The following is a 20,050-nucleotide window of genomic DNA, read 5'->3' on the forward strand; positions in this document are numbered from 1 at the left end:
TATTCAGTAACCCCTATTGTATTCATTATTCAGTGATTTATAACAGCTTTGGAAGGCACAAACAAATGAGGTGGAAAGCCTGCCAATGCACACACAAACCTCAAGCCTATTCCAGTGGTTTTCATCCTTTCTAACACAGTATTTTGCTGTTGGGTTTCATATACAAGTAGAAATCCACACCACTACTTTTGAGGAATGTTGAAATCACCTTACCTCCTCACTTGGGTTTTTTTCCAACCCATCATTTTTTTGCAAATGTTATGGAAACAAAGTGTCTCCAACCTAGTTCTAGCACCTGGAGAAGTTTATTAAAGTACCTGACTCTCCAAGGGTCGGCACTCCGAAAGTACGAAGTTTCAAAGAAGTTCTTGAACAGTAACGGAAAAAAACAAGTCTTAACCCCAATACTGGTCATGTTGTTAAACTTTTCTTCCACAGTTGCACATAAAGTGTATTCTACTCTTGTTTTGCTTACTGTACACTTCTGGTTCCAATATGAGGTCACAAACAAGTCAGGTTTCCTAATCATGTCTCACTGAGAACAACCCCCCCTACAGCTGCCTCAGATGGTTCAGTCCATGGTAGTGGGGACAGATCAGTCCTATGGGCAGGAGATGAGGAGCTTATAGACATAAAGAGGGCTGACATCCCTGATGCTGTCCTTTCAACTTGGGTCACACACCCGGAGCAGGGCTGCAGACAAGGGCATCAATATACAGTAAACAGCATGACTCTATACTAGTGTATGTTTCGACTTGCACAGAGAACGTTTGGTACAGTAAACTGGGCCCTATACATTTCCTTTTGTAATGACGTAAAACCAAGCATACCCCTGTTATAATCAAATTCATTTTGAATAAGTATAATGAAATAGCACCATAGACTGTGCAGTGATGAGTTAGGAAAGTAATATTAAATGCATTATGGGACATGACGGAAAGACACTTGATCAGTCTGCCAGTTCCACTGGCTTTTCTACTATTTTCGCTGAATTTTTATTGTGGCTTAAAAACTAATATAAGCAGCACTGCAAAAAGTTGATATTTTTTTGATTGAACTCATTGAAATGCACTTTGTCACTTTTAGTATTTTTATATGTGAGGCAAAGTAAAAATATGAAAAGCAATTCAATGCAGGATGCTTTTAAAAACTGTTATGTTGAGAATAGACATCCAAGGACAAAAGTCAGATTTAGTGCAGTGTCACTCGCTTTATAATTTGCTGGGTCCATTATTTAGCGCAGATAAAAACATATAAGTTCAAAAGCTGCAGAGTAGTGGTGACTAACGTTAAAAAAAAAAAACAAAAAAAAAAACTCTCCAACCAGCAAATTAATTGAAGCTGACATCAGCAAGTCCACATCAAATCTGATGGATATAACAGTGATGTGCAGCATTGTATTGCAAAATGAAAATGTGCAGTGTGGGAACAAAAATTAGCAGGTGTCCTTGGATAATGTCTTATTGACCTTACACACATGAAAACACTTAACACTACAGTGGTCTTTGTAACTGCATGGTAAAACAGAACCCTCAGTGTTTTATGAACATTTCATTTGTCTGTTTGTACTGTTGTGAGTGTGTTTGGCTTCAGTACACAAACTGTGTGTGTGTGTGTGTGTGTGTGTGTGTGTGTGTGTGTGTGTGTGTGTGTGCGCGTGCGCGCGCGCGCACGCACCCCTTGCTCAGTGGGAAAAGCTTTGCTGTCTGCAGTGGGAACATTGCATGTGTAGAAGTGATACTCTCATCGGTGTTCGGTCAGGTAGCACTGAGTAAGGCTCGACAGTTGGTTGTGATGCTAAATGCGTCACAACACAAACACACACGCTCACTCACCTACAGACATGCATACACACATACAGTAAATAAATAGTCTGGGGCATCTGATGGGGATTTCATTATATTTCATTTGTGTGTGGACTTTTGCTGACAAAGTTCATGATCCAGCATGCAGTCCAACATGCGCACACACACACACACACACACACACACACACACACAGGTGCAAAAGTAGGACACAGTCACTGCTTTATGCTTAGAGTTATGAGTGTGTCATCACTTGCTGCTTACGGGGCTGCTGCTGGGAAAACAGGGATGATAATCAGAAAAATTGTGAAAAAGCCTTCAGATATGTGCATCCTGACTAATAGATCATAGGAATGGGGGGCATATTTTAAACCCACAAGGTTGTTGTTATGGGAAACAGCTGCAAAGACTCTTGAGAGGCCGACTACTGCATCAGTTTGAGTTTAATTCAGCTGGAGGAGCAGAGCCAAAGATCCCAGGCTATAATGGCAATGAGTCAGTTATGTAGTACATAGTTGTGATGTGTCACGAATTATGTGTTACCTATTTATCTCTGAACACACACACACACACACACACACACATGCACACAGACATTATTATCATTAATCTTTAAATCAGACCCTGACGTTGTGATACAGATATCATTAAACAGAACAGCAGCTACTGCGGAAAACAAGCAAGAAGACTTGCAGTACACAAAAATCACCAGTGTTGAAAAGACCAACAGAGCTGCTGTCGTAGACAATAAGATTCTCCTCAACAAACAGTTTCTCAGTAGCTGTCTGAGCTCACCTTTTCTTTTCTTCTCTGAGCTGTAGAGCAGCTGTGAAATTTCTAATAAAACACGAACGAACATGAACTCTTGTATTGATTGCTACTAAATTGGAGCCTCCTTTCTTGGGTAACAGCAATAAACGTGTCGTGTTTCAGATAATTTAATAAAGCTGCCATGGCATGTGTCCATATGCAGCATCTTCACACTTGTGAGTGCATTTTTCCTGTCGTCATATATTTGGCATATTGATTATAGGCTCTTGCATACTGCATCTGTCACGTGTATTTCAGTTATAACTGCAGCTGTAAATATGTCATAAGAAAATACAAAGGTAAAAAAAAAAATACCAATAAAACCCAAGGATTTTACAGGACGAAACCTCTTTTAAATGTAGCCAAACTCAGATATCTGAACTTGTAATTTGACTAAAACTAAGGCAGAATTCGTCAGTTATTTTCTTGCCCTCCACTGGCTCTATGTTTAGTGAAAAATAGTGTCTGGTTTATTTCTGGTGTTCAGATTTTCTGACTCAGTTCAGTGACCCTTCAGTACAAGTTCGCTTCACTAACTACTGGGTTACAGCTGTGCAAACCCCCCCATACAAGGCCACTCAGTTTGATCATTTTAGGTCACAGGAGTGACCTAAAACAGTTAGACTTAAGACGTGTTTCAAATGGCTGATGATATGTACTGTAGATTAAAGACACACAGATACAGTTGTTACCTCTATGTCTGTATACAGTACGTTGCACACACTCCAGTATAGTAACACACCTTGCAACCACACACTCAGCACTTTTCCTCTCATTAGATGAAAGAGGATTCAAGGCAGCTCCAGCTCCAAACATGGAATTGGTTGGGAATGTGCTGTTTCCCTCCCGGGGGGTGGGACGGGATCGATCTGAAATGAGCTGCTGAAGAACAGCTTTTCCATTAGGTGTGAGATTGATCCCGAGGCTGTGTGTGTGTCTTCTCAGTAAAGTTGGGAAGATTGGACAGGAGTGGAGGCGTTCATTTTCAAAGGACTGAAGTGGGGGTAGAAAAAAAATGCAGACATGATGCACAATAAACAATACACAATATGTACATTAGATCTGTCTAAATCAAATCAATGAGCTGGAGCAGTTTAAAGCAGTGAACTATAACAGTCAGTCACAGTCAGATGGAACCAGTTACCTCAACAGGCAGCTCTGACACTGGTTTCCAATTAGTCACTATCCCAGAAGGCTCTTATTGAGAGATCCTAAAGTTCCCTGTAAACGAGGTTGGGTTAGCAGGAGCTCCAGTAATGGGGTTAGTAGCAAGAATGAATTTATCATGTCATGTTAATAGACGCAAACGTATACCCATTAGTTATTTTAGTTGTATGGACAACACCCATTAGACCTATACAGTCTTGTCTGAATGAATGGAGGTCTGAAATATGATATAATATCAACTTTTTGCTCCTTTACATAAATGTTTACACAGTTGTCGTGTACGGCTGGGTGTTGAACCTTAATACAGAGCAAAGTGTGTCAGCAGAACCGTCAAACTGTCAAAGTACTGACAGCGTCGAATAGCTGGTGGTTAAGTTTGTACTCTCTGCTTATTAATTGATTTGACATGACATATTTTGTTGCCCGTTTTAGACTGTATTTTATCATATTTACATTGTCAAATTTTGTATCTGATTTAGACATGATGATTTTGTCTGATGAAAATTCAAGGGGGCCATCAGAATCATCTCAGTACACCGTTGATATCTGTACATTGTTTCATGGCAATCCACCCTATAGCTTAAAATAACACAACCAGGACTAGGTTGCTGAAGAGATCCTATATTCCTTAAATGTAGCAATACGTTGTACAAGGAATTCCTTATTGTGCTCTAATCGCCTCCCTCCTCTAGTTCAGATGCTGACTTTTGAAAGAAGAAACAGACTGATAACACAGGGGTAAGCGTGACATTTCCATGGCATTTACAACCACGTCCTCTTGCTTGTACATTGCTGTTGGTGTAGCCTTTTTTTTTTTTTTTTTTTTTTTTTGGTCAGATGTTACGGTAAAAGCATCAGCTTACACCGAAGAAGCGGCACAAACAAAGCAAAGCAATATGAAAAATCTGTATATTGTTGAGTCCAGATAATGATGGTCTGTTTATTTTTTCCAAACACGCAGATGTATTTACACTGCAGAGCTGACATTTACACCACATGTGTACACACACACACACACACACACACACACACACACACACACACACACACAACACACACACACACACACAGAGAGAGAGAGAAAAAGAGACTGTTGTGGGACCCTGAAGCAAAATGCTCCATTTACCTCAGCTTGACACCCCTTATAGAATTACTGGAGAGCACACAACATAAACACCTTACTCTGTAAAGTCTCACACACACACACACACACACACACACACACACTCAAATGCGCACACAGTCATTCACGTGCAGGCACACACATGGTTGGCTGTAATCAAACAGACGCTACGCCTAAGCCTGCTGTTTTTAGTCATTTTCTTTCTCATGATTCCAATCTCTGCACACCTCCCCCATCTCGTCCATCCATCCTCCTCTCGTTCGCTTTGATTTGTAACTGCCTATGGGGGTTGTTTGTACAGTGTGTGAGGGGATTTGGGGAGGGAAAAAAAGATCACTTTATGTCAGCAAATGTATGTTTCTGACTTTCAAATACTATGGCTTTTGTATCACTGTTTTATGTATGTACACATGCACAAAATGCACAACACAAGTTGGCTCCTGAAGAAGATAAAGTCAGTATACCAGTTACAATATGTATGTTTTCTTCCAGTGTATATAGTGAATTTCAAAGCAAAGCAAAGAGCCACAATTTCTCTTTTTAGGAGAACTGCCAAAAGGTGGCACAGTTATAGCAGCAGGATTTATCCTGCCACAACAGAGGCACACAAAGCCAACTAATATTTGTTACTGGTGTAGAGTAACTACTGGTCCAGAAAATGGAGAAATAAAGACAGAAAAGGTAGAAAAAGGAGAGAATGTTGTGAAGAGGGACTAAAGGGCATAGAAATTATTGGTGGAGGAGGAGAGGAAGGAACCTTCAAAGACTGGTGACAGGTGAGAAAACAAAGTGAAAGGGTGAGTGAGACAGGTGGAGCGGGAGCTGAAGAGAGACAGACAGAGTGGGAGTGAGAGAGAGAAAGCAAATGTGTGGCACCACATTCCTCTCAGATCCCTGAAGGTCTGCTGTCGGCGAAGGAGCTGCCCTGCTGAGGAAAAAACGGATACAGGAAGGAAGAGAAAAGAGCAGAACATCCAAATATCGGATATAGAACAAATATCAGAGAGAGAGGGAAGGGGAGAGGGGAGAAAGAGGGGGAAACTGGGGCACAAGCACATTAGTAACACGCATTAGCATCGTCAGGCAGGAGGAAGAGGGAGGAGATGAAGAACGAGGAGAGAAGAAGAAGAAGTGACAAGACAGGAAAAAGTGCTGATGGCAGAAGTGTGATGGTGCACCGTGCCAGGACCTGAGAGAGACCCCCCTTCCCTCCCCTCCCTCCCCTTGTTTCCTCCTTCCTCTCTGCCCCTCTGTCTCCTTATCTGTTCTCTGACCCTGTCTCCTCCTCCTTCACCCTCCTCTCCCCTCTCTCACACGCTACTGCTCGCTCGCTCTCTCTTCCCACAGTCAGACCAGGGAGAGCGCAGCGCCTGGGTCGCATCTCCATCTCTCTCTGTCTGTTTTCGCTCCTCTGCCATTTCTCTGCACTCTCTCCACCTCCTCTAATTGTCATTCTGCAGCTGAAACCCTGTCAGAAAATACCCGAGCTCGGCAGGACACAGGAGAAGAGAAGACCGGCGGGGGAATGAATTGGGGATCCCTCAAAGAACTGAGGAGTCTTTGTTCTTTTCAATCTTTTGATGATTGACCCATTCTGCTATTTCTATTCTACAAGGAACGACTTAAAATGGAAGACTTAATGTGAGAGCAAAAAACAGAGGAAAAGCTTTTGCAGCTGTATTTTGCTTCACAGAACAAAGTGATGCTCTGACGTGAGGAACTGAAGACATAATCTGTTTCCAAGCAAAGAGGAAAAAGAACTTCAAAAAGAAACAGGAGAATCTGAACACACACTTTTACTAAAAGAGGACAAGAAGCTGAATAAAGATATTTTAAAAACACTCTCTTCGAGACTTCAGGCTTCCCTCACTGGCTGTTTCCACTCCCTCAGTACTTTTTCCTCCGTGTTTTTTCGGGCTCTGCTCCCTCGCCTGAAGCTCAGCCATGCAGGTGTCCATCGCCTGTACGGACCACAACCTGAAGAGGGGTAATGGGGACCACAGCAAGCAGAGCGCCACCAGCCCCAACGTGGTGAACCAAGCCAGGGCCAAGTTCCGCACCGTGGCCATCATTGCTCGCAGCTTCGGCTCCTTCACCCCACGCCACATCTCACTCAAGGAGTCAACGGGGAAACACACGGGCATGAAGTACAGGTGTGTGTGTGTGTCAGAGTTAAGAGTGCATGTGTGGGTGAGGCATGAAAAACATAAGCTGTTTTCTTTACTTAGTGCCTAGGTGTTGTATTTTTATTTTTATTTCTTTCCTCATCCACTTCATCTCAGCTGCGACATCTTCATTATTCTTTTATTATGCTGCTCAATTTTTCATTAGACTTGAGTTGACCACACTTTTGCTGTTTGTAATGCAACTCTATTCTGCTTGTTGTGCAATTATTTCACAGCTTTTCGGGCTAAAAGTTTGAAAAGACAGTAAAACAGAGATGGCATGTAAAATCTTCCATAGAAGTGCACAGTAACAAGAGACACATATATTGATTTGCTTGGTGATTATTGTGAATTGTTTATCAAATTTCATTGAAATTATATTATGATGTAACAAATTGCTAATTTAAATTTTGTCTAATGAAGGTTATTCCCATTAAACAATGATTTAAACACATTTGCTGTGTCATGATACTTAATGTTAAAATATTCATATTGATATGTTAAAACAGATTTCAACCATGTTCCCCACGTCTACTTATGGAATTTGTGAACTTGCGCTTTAAAGAGTCGTTTTATTTAACCCTTGTGTGGTGTTCGGGTCTGTGGGACCCGTTTTCATTTTTTATCAAAAGAAAAATTATATGATTAAGTATTTTTTCAAACCCAGACTCATTGGCCTTGGCTCATTTTCTGTGAAGAATATTTATCAGAACACATTTTCAATGACCACACATTGTACACCCCCCCTACACATTTCTATTACATACAAGATGTTCGGGTCCACTGGACCCGGGGCTAATAAAAGTATGGAAATTGTTGTACCTTCACTCTGTCCTCCACCAGTCTGGGCCAGCTGTTAGTGTGTGTGTGTCTGTGTGTGTGTGTGTGTGTGTGTGTGTGTGTGTGTGTGTGTGTGTGTGTGTGTGTGTGTGTGTGTGTGTGTGTGTGTGAGTGAGTGAGAGTGTGTGAATGTGAGTTTTGTGTTTCTGCCACTGCCATTCCCACACAAGGTTGCAACATTGTTGCAAAATTCAAGTACCAACACCTGTCTGCTCTCACATTCCCGTACATCTTACCCTCTGTATTGCGGGAACCAATCTTTATTTTCTCATAGTCTATCCCAGCTGCAAATTGGGGGCGGGACACTATAAATATAGCTTTGCCAGTGTGGTTCCTTATCACAACTGATCAAGATGGCCAAAAGATTCTCTGTTCAGAGGGCCTTGCAATTGGTTTTTGAAGAGAGTGAAGCTTTTGATGATGATGTAGGCCTGGAGGAAGAGGTTTCAGAATGTGAGGATCACATTACTGAAAATTCAGAGTCTGACAGTGACTTAGAAGAAGCGTATGAGATTGAGCATCAGCTAGCTCCAAAACAAAGATGCCATTTAGGGGCCACTGCCCCTTTAGGCAGTATATACCATCTACACCTGCAAAATATGGTATAAAGATCTGGGCTGCCTGTGATGCCACTTCCTCATATGCTTGGAACTTACAAGTCTACACAGGGAAACCTGATGGACCCTCGTGTGTTGTATAGGCTGGTATGAAAAGGCAATGTGTTCAATGGGGCTGATGTGTTGTCTAAACTGACATGGTTACTATATGTGTTCAGCTTGTGTTGTGTAAACTGACCTGAATTTGTTAACCTCCTAAGACCCGAGCTCTATACTTTGCTATATAGGCTGATTGGGACCTGAGAAAAATTATGTCCACATATGAGGACATTAGTTTTAAATTTCGATTACTGAGTGGCAGTATAATATCCTCATATGTGGTCACCAGGCCTTTGTTGAGAAAAAGTTAGTATTGTGGTCTAGAGAACCCAAAATGTGAGGTCCACATATGTGGACGCCAGGTCCTAGGAGGTTAAATTTCAAATGGTGTTCAAATAAATGAAAATCAATAGTTACAAAAAACCTTGCTTCATTTGTAAATTTGTTGAATTTTTTCCAATCATATCTTGATTGTTATTGATTTTCTTTTTTTATTACATTTTATTAAAAAACAAACAAAATCGAGTAGCACTTTAATTTGTAAGTGTGATCTAAGAAAGGTAAAGGGCAAATATTAACCATAAAAGTAAATGCTGTTTACTGTATATTGCTTGTAATTGAGATGAAGTAAACATCTGTTAAGTATTTTAATAGAAAATTGTTTGATTGTGTTGAATTAAACCCCAACAAATGCAGCGGGTCCACCAGACCCGCCAACACTGGCTGAGTAACAAAAATATGAACATCACACAAGGGTTAAATAAGAAAACGGCTCTAAATCTTGTTGATACACAAAACTCCTGCTTTTTGTCTAGAAATCCCCTCTCGTGTCTGTTGTCGTTGTCATATTGTGTCTTTTCATAAAGCTGTTCTTGCCAGCGCCATCTGAAATGCCCTCTGCTGAGCCTGCAGTACGTTTTCAGTGAGCTCGCGCTACACATTTCAAAATCTGGTCCTCAGTCTCCAGAGTTATGCAGAAGTTGTTCATTGAAACTGGATGTCACAAGCAAACCTGTCAGGACTTATGAATAAATGCTGTCTGATATTCTGTCTGCTACCTGCTGAGAGTTTACTGACAGTTCCTGCAGGTGCTTTGTCTGTTCTGTCTATCACTATGTTTCCTCACTGTTCATTTACACTTATTCAGAATCTCACATAGACTTACTGTCTGTCTGGCACAAATCTTCTCTCCCACTTTTTTTCTCTCCTCCTAACAAATACTCAAATGCTCAGATTCTGATGCTTTCAAATGCCATGAATGGAAGAGGATTCTTTTGTTTCTTCTTCTCACCCACACACCTAAACTCTTTCTTTTTTTCCCCTACCTCTCTCTCCTCTCTCTGCCTCTCTCTGTGGCTTGCTGAGACAGCTCTGCAGTGTGGGCAGATTGTCTGAGTTGGATTTGACCTCAGCAGTGCTACTGCTCAGCTGACTTGTGTGTTTGACGCTCATATAGCCTCTAGATGTGATTCTTATGTAAAATATGGTGACATTACTTTCTTTCCGAGCTCTGCAGATCACTGTGAAATCAGGCTGGTGTGTGATCAGAGTGTGTATGAAGGCAAGTTTTGTGTGTGCATAGAGGGGAGATAGTGACAGATTGCAGGCTGAAGGTAGCACCAACTTTTCAGCATATTTGATGGTGTTAATATTCAGTTAAATAAAACCATAACAAAAAACTCTTCAGTGTCAAAGCAAACACTATCAAAGCTCAATCTGGCAACTGTTTTGCTGCTGTAGGTAAATTTTAGGGCTATTTTGGGGACTTTCATGTGCAGTAGCTGATGCCAAATGAAAGCTCTGCAGACCTCTTGGATAAAATGAGGGTGCTTGTCATGCGCCACGCACAGTAAAATAGGTTAATGATGCAAAATTGTTTTGCAGACTTGCGGGGAAATAAATTTTTCATTCAGACATTTTTTCTCATGATTTTCACCTATTTTTGGTTTTTAACTTGGCTTTAAAGTGACTTCTGAAACAACACATACAGTAGACATCTGTTGAGATCTCAGTAACATTTATATTCATTTATCTGGATCTCTTTTGTTTTAGTAACTGTTTTTCACAATTTATGTATTTTTCAACTCTGCATTTGCATGTGAGCAGGGCAGCAGTGAAGGAAGCTCAATTCAATGTAGCATATAACATGTCCCCTACAGTGATTCAGACATAAACTTGAGTGTTATAAGAATATGGGGTCTTTTTTAATTTAGTGATGTTTTATCAAGTATTATGAATTTTATCTTGAACACTTTGATGTGGACTCTTAACACTGCCCGAGACTACTGAAAAACTGTTGTGGACTTCTTAAATTACATATTGTCTGGGCTCTGAAGCGGTCTAGACATTATGTAATGTAAGTGGGCTGCTATGTCGATTGACCAGTAATGAGAGCTGCCAGACAGGTGAGCAGCGTGCTGACTGGGGCTCTGTACCACGTCAGACTGCATTAGAACAACAGATCTAAATGGTGGGGGCAGTGACTACACATGCCTGTGTCAAAAGTGAAATTCCCAGAGCTACAGCTGGCAGGTGAAATTGAGTTAAAAGGGCATTGTACTGCTGATAACAAACGGATTCAGTTCTCTGGATGCAGAGGCCTCCAAAGGGTGGTTTCTGAAGTCTGTCCTTCAACTTCAGAGTTGTGTTTCTCATGAAGGACCACTGAAAACACACCTGAAAGTTATGAATGAATTGGGATGGTATCTCTTTACATTGATGACCTTCTGCCAATATTGTTTAACCACATTGATGTGTCAGTATTGATTGATGGGAAGAACTGATCAGGAAATTGGCATCATGAAGGTTTGTGGAAATCAGTGCCTCATGACTGTGGTAACTGACCGGCGTGTGTCTGTAACTGAGACATCTCCTGACACTTTCTGAAAGGATTTGATTGTTCAGAGTATTGACCAATCTGCCTTGAAAACAGAGATGACTGGAAATGGTTCTGATGCCAGTGACCACAGCCATTTCAGACACATCTCAGTTACAGACTGTTGTGTGAAGGTCGAGGTTGAAGAACACTGTAATATCCTGGTAAAGCAAGCAATATACAAATGTTAAAGACTAAGGCCCTTTTCATACCGGGCATTAAGATGTGTCTTGGATGATTTGTAGAGTGTACAGATGCGAATGGACTAGTACTTAGGACGCAGTGAGATCTGATCGCTCAGACCACACTTGCAGGTGGTCTGGGACGCACTGGGCATATTTATTTTTTCTTTATTTTTAACTGTGTGTACACAAATGTGTCCTGGGCCACATTGAAGGAAGCAGATGTATGTACTCCATTTACCAAAAAAATACAAGTTGTACAAATTGTGAGGTTGCTTTGTCTACGACATCTGAAAATCTGGAAAATCCCATAGAGACGTATTATGAGTGCGTCAAATATCTCAGGCGCCATCTCCTTCTTTTAATTTCTGACAGATTAGGGAAACATAAGTTCTTGGTTCGACAAGAAATGTGGCAGCAGCCTGAAAAAATATTTTGCTCGTCATGTTGCATGTGAGTGTAATGGTGTTGCTGAGATGTACGTTTGGGACTTTTGGCTTGCTATGAGCTGCGTCAGGCCAAAGACAACAAACCACGAATGGAAATCTAACTCAGAAATACAAATGCCATCGTTTAGACCTGAACCAATGGAAGAAAAAAATCAAAAACAAAATCAATATTTCCCTTGTAGGTTAAATATCTTGATCATCATTTTACAGATGGATTGTAGAGGTCTGACTGTTTAGGGTTTACTGCTCTGTTAATGACATCGTGTACGGCTTGTCTGTGATGTAGGAATGAACAGAGCAGCATGCAGAGACTACCTGTCATTAACAATGATGACATGAGGGTGTTTAAGTGTGTGCCAGGATTTTACAGTGTTAGTCACGGTGATAAGACATATTTACAATAAGTATTCAGTACAGGACAGTGTTGGATAACATATGTATAGACTGACGAGCGTAGAGAAGAGCATGATTCATGCATGGGTTAATCCTACCAGAAGCTGTAAACTATAGTTGTGTTGACTGGTGTTAATTTTGACAGTGGATTATTGATTGTAATGCATTTCATGACATTTTTTTTCTATATTTTATCCTCCTTGTTTTCATTATGTGGATTCTCACTTTCAGATATCAATTGATTTGATTAATTGACCGATTTTGAATCCCTTTCTTGGAAAATGCATCAAAGCGTGGGATTATTGTAGCTGTAAGAATGAAACCTCCCACACATGCACACACTCCCCTATACACATCTTCTCCTATAGGATGGCAAACCATATGCTAGTGCTGTCTTCCTGTCAGTTTGTCATTAAAAGTTCAGTAGGCAGGCAGACAATAGTGAAAATGACTTGTGACAATAGATGAGGATGGGCTAGAGTTTCTGCTCACTGCTCAATAGGAACAATAGGAGAAAAGATGGAGAGAGGAGAGAGAGAGATGGAAAGGAAAAGAGACAGAGGCAGATGATGGGAGACGATACCTGTGTGTGTGTGTGTGTGTGTGTGTGTGTGTGTGTGTGTGTGTGTGTGTGTGTGTGTGTGTGCGCGCGTGCGCGTGTTAATCAGTCAGAGCTGCTTTGTCTTCTTCTGACAGTAATGCTTTGGGATGGACAGTATGGGACGAGATAGGCAGTCTCTATCCCCTCTACATTTTCTCTCTCGCTCTCGCTCTCTCTCTCTCTCTTTTTGTTTCAGTAAGTCAACCCAGGTTTGTGCAGACCATCTGCTCTGGCACTGCAGTGTAGGTTAAAGCCTGACAAGTGAGGATGTGTTTGTTTTAGAGTGTGTACTTGTGTGCGTATTTCATTTCATGTGCTTCTTCTATCATATAACCCACACACACACACACACACACACACACACACACACACACACACACACACACACACACATACATATGGGTCACATGAGGGGTCAGGATTTTTAACTATTTATCCCCTTTCTACACAAATGTGTGTTTCACTTGTTAAATAACAGATGTGTCAAACTGTCACTGTCGATAATGATGGTCGGGAACAATCTTCATGCTGGTAAATAAAGGCTGTCAGTCTGCGTATGGTATTTGAAGCGCTCTCAAGTCTTTTATCTTCAACTTTGATGTCATGTTCTGTTTGCTCCAGCCACAGCAGAGCAGCAGAATCGTGTTTGGTGCGTGCATGTGTAGAGGGGTGGGGGTGTTGGATGCATCACTGTACATCTGAATACAGTGATAATATACTGGATTATGTTGGAATGACAGACACATCCTTTGCATTTCATGCCGACAGTGCAGCAGGAAAAAAAGGGCTTACTGGTCTATTTTTTGAACATGCCACAAAAATGCATCAAGGCTCCTACTGTCACACTGATGCACTGTGGTGAGAGCTCATGCAATTGATAACGATTTTCTTTACTTTCAGATTCGGTAAACAACATTTGCATGAGTAAATCAGTCAGATGGGTGAACACACATACACAGGAAAGAGTGAGACACGGAACATGTTTAGATGGCTCTCATGAAAGGATTCGAACCCCACGCTGTGGTGTGACTGTACTCTGTGCAGTATGCACTTGTATAGATTGAGCCAACAGGGTGCTACTTGCTCCCTGTGTCCCCCTCACTGCATTAGTGGTTGTTGCGACAATGAGCTTTGAATCAGTCTGCGTTCCGAGCTTGGCACCTTTTGAAATGCGTTAGAGCAGCAGCATTGACTCTTGTGTTGTCTCCTTGTTAGTTTTAGATTTCTATACATGCTTCCTTTTTTGAGAGAGGAAAGGGGAGAGTGCAGATGGAAAAAGCAGGAGAGCAGTAGCAGGAGGTTGGTATAATTGATAGAGGGAAGCATGAGACTGTATTTTGACTTGATATCAAATCTATTAATAAGTCAGTGGTGTTTGTGTGTGTGAGTGAGTGAGTGAGAGAGAGAGAACAACCACCCTACAGAAATCTGTAAAGTATTAAAGTGGCTACTTGTAAGGGGATAGCTGGTCAGCAAGCTAACTTCAGTAGAAGAAAAGCAATGATAGAAACAGAAGCTAAACAAGAGTTAACATTGGCGGTGCTTTCCACTGTTGGATACGGCTCTTGGCGAGTAAAGGAATGAAGTTTGATATTGAACTCGCAATACTGAACGTTTCTTCTAGACTGGTAGAAAAGATGGAGAGAGGAGAGAGAGAGATGGAAAGGAAAAGAGACAGAGGCAGATGATGGGAGACGATACCTGTGTGTGTGTGTGTGTGTGTGTGTGTGTGTGTGTGTGTGCGCGTGTTAATCAGTCAGAGCTGCTTTGTCTTCTTCTGACAGTAATGCTTTGGGATGGACAGTATGGGACGAGATAGGCAGTCTCTATCCCCTCTACATTTTCTCTCTCGCTCTCGCTCTCTCTCTCTCTTTTTGTTTCAGTAAGTCAACCCAGGTTTGTGCAGACCATCTGCTCTGGCACTGCAGTGTAGGTTAAAGCCTGACAAGTGAGGATGTGTTTGTTTTAGAGTGTGTACTTGTGTGCGTATTTCATTTCATGTGCTTCTTCTATCATATAACCCACACACACACACACACACACACACACACACACACACACACACACACACACACACACACACACACACATACATATGGGTCACATGAGGGGTCAGGATTTTTAACTATTTATCCCCTTTCTACACAAATGTGTGTTTCACTTGTTAAATAACAGATGTGTCAAACTGTCACTGTCGATAATGATGGTCGGGAACAATCTTCATGCTGGTAAATAAAGGCTGTCAGTCTGCGTATGGTATTTGAAGCGCTCTCAAGTCTTTTATCTTCAACTTTGATGTCATGTTCTGTTTGCTCCAGCCACAGCAGAGCAGCAGAATCGTGTTTGGTGCGTGCATGTGTAGAGGGGTGGGGGTGTTGGATGCATCACTGTACATCTGAATACAGTGATAATATACTGGATTATGTTGGAATGACAGACACATCCTTTGCATTTCATGCCGACAGTGCAGCAGGAAAAAAAGGGCTTACTGGTCTATTTTTTGAACATGCCACAAAAATGCATCAAGGCTCCTACTGTCACACTGATGCACTGTGGTGAGAGCTCATGCAATTGATAACGATTTTCTTTACTTTCAGATTCGGTAAACAACATTTGCATGAGTAAATCAGTCAGATGGGTGAACACACATACACAGGAAAGAGTGAGACACGGAACATGTTTAGATGGCTCTCATGAAAGGATTCGAACCCCACGCTGTGGTGTGACTGTACTCTGTGCAGTATGCACTTGTATAGATTGAGCCAACAGGGTGCTACTTGCTCCCTGTGTCCCCCTCACTGCATTAGTGGTTGTTGCGACAATGAGCTTTGAATCAGTCTGCGTTCCGAGCTTGGCACCTTTTGAAATGCGTTAGAGCAGCAGCATTGACTCTTGTGTTGTCTCCTTGTTAGTTTTAGATTTCTATACATGCTTCCTTTTTTGAGAGAGGAAAGGGGAGAGTGCAGATGGAAAAAGCAGGAGAGCAGTAGCAGGAGGTTGGTATAATTGATAGAGGGAAGCATGAGACTGTATTTTGACTTGATATCAAATCTATTAATAAGTCAGTGGTGTTTGTGTGTGTGAGTGAGTGAGTGAGAGAGAGAGAACAACCACCCTACAGAAATCTGTAAAGTATTAAAGTGGCTACTTGTAAGGGGATAGCTGGTCAGCAAGCTAACTTCAGTAGAAGAAAAGCAATGATAGAAACAGAAGCTAAACAAGAGTTAACATTGGCGGTGCTTTCCACTGTTGGATACGGCTCTTGGCGAGTAAAGGAATGAAGTTTGATATTGAACTCGCAATACTGAACGTTTCTTCTAGACTGGTAGAAAACAGCTGTTGGCAAAATGCTATGCTAACGTTAAAATAGCAAAACTTACAACTAGCTCCTTTAAAGTGCTGTAATTAGTATCGTACATGCTTTGGTCTCTAACAGGCTTCACTATCAGTTAACCTTACTGAGGCTTTACATTTTCACACTAGGACAGATCAGGTCCAATCCTGTGGCAAGTAAAGATTAAGAAAACAAAAAACAGACTTACTCTGGTTCAGAGGGACATAGAGAGCCGAATCCTGGGGTTTACTTTCTATTTTCTAAGACACATCAGCTTAACTACAGTAGTCACTATTAGAAATGGAATCCTTTTTGATTTTAAAGGTGTTATTAATGGTGGTGGATGCATTTCCTTCCATATTAAACATCTGCAAAGCCATTTGTTTAAGTGCTCCATTGTCTATTAGCTTGCAGTCTTCTTCTTCTCCCCTGCATTTTTGGTGCATTGCAGCATTGCTTGGTGACTACAATCACCTGTAGGTCAGTAAATGAGTGTGAAAGAAACATTGGCAGGAATGTGTATCACATCACCCGCGTGCCTGCATGTGCGCCCTCCTGTATATGAATGAGACACACAGAACAGGGATAAATAAACTGCTCCATAACTAGAGGTCCCTAAATTCAACATCATACCTTTTTAATCAACAGTTTCTTTGGGAGCATGAAAATTACTTGGTTTCGTCCATATCAATTAAACTCACCGATGCTCTCTTGTAAAGTCTTTTTAAAAAATATTTAATTGTGATATCTGTTGTCTAAACCCCATGAATTTCTATTCAGATTCATGAATATGTGTGTGACCCTTAAATAGCATCTGCCCCCTTGTTCCTCATGTCACTGAGTACACAGGGAGCAGGATGGTAGTTGTGAGGGCACTAATCTGTGTTAGGGCCTCAAAGGGGCTAAACCAGCAGCAGAGCCTAGGATAGAACTGGAGTTATTCCATGCAAACACTATGTCTCATCTGAACCCATGTTGACAGAACATGCTCAGACAAATGTATGGGAGTATACATACGAATGTGAAAACACACACATTACTTAAGCATGTTTACACATACTGTAAATGTGCACACACAGATGATCACACCCCCCCTTCTTTTAATCGCACTTCTCATTTCATTTTTTGCTCGTCTAAAATGAGCGTTGATATATGGATCTGTGTATCTCGCAGGCAATGGCTTCCAGCTACAGCCTTGGCTAGAGGTGTTATGTTTTCAGGTTGTCTGTCTATCCTATTCTTGTGAATGTGATTTCTGAGGAACACATTGAGGGAATTTCTTAAAATTTGGCACAAATGTCCCTGTGGACTCAAAGATGACATGATTTAGATTTTGGTGGTCAAGGATCAAGGTGACTGTGACATCACAAAAGACATTTTTGGCCATAACTCAAGAATTCATACACTAATTATGACAAGATTTCACACAAATGTCTAATAGGATAAATTAAGTGATGATAGTTTCTATCCAAAAGGTCAAAGGTCAGCTTCACTGTAACTTTGTAACAACATTATGCAAACACTTTTCTGGCTACTATTGTTAAAGAAAGACAAAGCTTAGCAAAGAAAAAGAAAGCAAAAAGTATGTATTTTATGGTATGTTATTGTATGTTTATGATATGGTATATCCCTTATCAAAAATAAAAATTAAATTTCTTCACAGTCTTCACTAAGAGTCTGGACAGACTTGCATGTGACCTGCAACTTGATTGTTTGGCGGAGAAATACAGTACAACTGTGAGGAGGTAATTCTTGTTCCTTTCTGACGCCTAACTGCTGATTTGGTTTTTGGTTTTCAGTACGGGAGAGAGGAAAGAAAAGAGAGGCAGTAGATGTGGGAGGTGTTTAATGGGCTATAGCAGTCAAGGCCAGAGACTAGTGACTATGATTAGTCACTAATCTAATCACTAATACATTCACACAGATAAGAGATTTTTATTTTTGGTTATTTAAAAAAAAAAAAATCTCTACTTGTATTTGTTCTGAGAATTAAAAACAGAAAGTTAGGGAAAAAAGAAAAAACATCCTTAGAATTTGAAAAGCTCTTTGGTCACTGGTCACCCCCAATGTGTCCATATATGGAAAAAAATTATGACAGATTCTGCATGAAAAAAAAGCTAATTCCTGATGACCTTTCAACATGTGTTGCAATAAAAAACATGAAGGGTTTGTGAATACTGGGCAAGCTTTTGCATGAGCCAAGTCGCATACTGTTAATTTGGCAGAAGAGGGCTGGTGTCAACTCAGCTACTCTCCGTAACCTGCTGAGAGCTTGCACAGCACAGTGGTGTGAAAGGCCAGATTAGCAACTGCTGTAAAAGTGTCGTGTGATGTGCCATTCTGTGTAGAAGGTGCAAAGGTGCCCTGTCTGTATATGTGAAAGACCTAAACGTTTAAGTTGTTGACTTTGATTATGAGATATTTTTGAGTACAATGAAAATACTGGGAGATACTTTGTGTGTTTGTGACACAGATGGATGGCGGCTGTTCACTTCCTCATAGCTTTTTCTCAACACGACAACAAATAATATCCAAATACGGAGGGATAAATTGAGAAAGATGATAATGACTAAAGGAAGTGATTCTTTGTGCCTGCTGATCGGGCTCCAAAACGCCACACAACTAATACTCAACGGTCCTAACCAACATATTATCTCTGCTTGTTGCTATGGTAATCATGTCCTTGGCTCTGTAGTCATTCAATTTGGAGCACTTAAAAAGACATACACGCACACAAAACAAACATATTTGAGTAAGACTTTAAGCCACTAGGGGGTGAACTAAAAAGGTAAATGAACTAAAGAATAACATGAAAAGTGGGACTGGAAAATGGATGGTAATATGATTTGAATGTGATGAAAGCAGAATGAATTTATGTGTTGTTTATATCCAGGTTTCATTTTCAAATGTAGTGCTAATTTTAACTGAATCTTTAGAATATTTAAAAAGAAGATGTGAATTAATGTCGGTTTCCTCCATTACCATTTTGCAAAATATTCAGGATTGGTGCATTGAGACAAATACCCGGTGGCTCTAATTCTCCAGTCGGATGGCATTAAACCGGTGCAGAAATTTGTCTTAATGGTAGCAATAAAAAATACGTGGCTAAGCTTGTGGAACGGTCACGGTTAGGTTTAGGAAAACATTGTGATTTGGGTTAAAATTGTTTTTGCTTAAGGTTAGGGGAAAATAATAAACGCATGGATCAGGCTGTAGAGGGGTCATGGATGAAATAAACATCATTCACTATCAATTTCACATAGGACATGAACAACAGTTATGGGTGTGACAGTCCTGTTTTGATAACCCGTCTATCTACCCTTACCTCCTCCTAATATGAACTTTTTCGCTCTTTATATTATGTCACTCGACTGCCGTCTTTGCTCTTGTCATAATTACTACGGCTGCTAGAGGTAATCTAACAATAAAATGTAACTATGGGTCATAAAAAGCTGCTTCCACAGATGACCCTATGGGCTTGTTTTTTACAAGAGGACAGTCTGAGAAGTACGAGCAGGTATATAGCTCATTCAGAGTCATGCAAGGATGACTAAAGGAGCATGAAGAAGAACAAAGGAGAGAAATATAGAAAAGAGAGTGTGTCAAATCTAAGACTGATTATACTAGTAAATCCCCACAGGGGCCTATCA

The 20,050-nt window shown here is 40.9% G+C and overlaps 1 protein-coding gene across 3 annotated transcripts in view; it reads left to right on the forward strand.

The window, feature by feature from the left end:
• The window catches only part of kcnab1a (potassium voltage-gated channel subfamily A regulatory beta subunit 1a), a 103,259-nt gene that overhangs the window by 26,632 nt on the left and 56,577 nt on the right, over positions 1-20,050 (forward strand). The window contains exon 1 of one of the 3 annotated variants that reach the window (XM_056374053.1): positions 5,478-7,058. The exons of the other annotated variants lie outside the window; for them this stretch is intronic. Within the exon in view, the coding sequence (XP_056230028.1) occupies positions 6,850-7,058 (209 nt within the window). The 5' untranslated portion in view covers positions 5,478-6,849. Of the gene's footprint in view, positions 1-5,477; positions 7,059-20,050 lie in introns of those variants that run through there. 3 annotated transcript variants of the gene reach the window in all.

This window comes from Seriola aureovittata, chromosome 4 (genome assembly GCF_021018895.1).
Source record: "Seriola aureovittata isolate HTS-2021-v1 ecotype China chromosome 4, ASM2101889v1, whole genome shotgun sequence".
In the NCBI taxonomy this organism is placed as follows: domain Eukaryota; kingdom Metazoa; phylum Chordata; class Actinopteri; order Carangiformes; family Carangidae; genus Seriola; species Seriola aureovittata.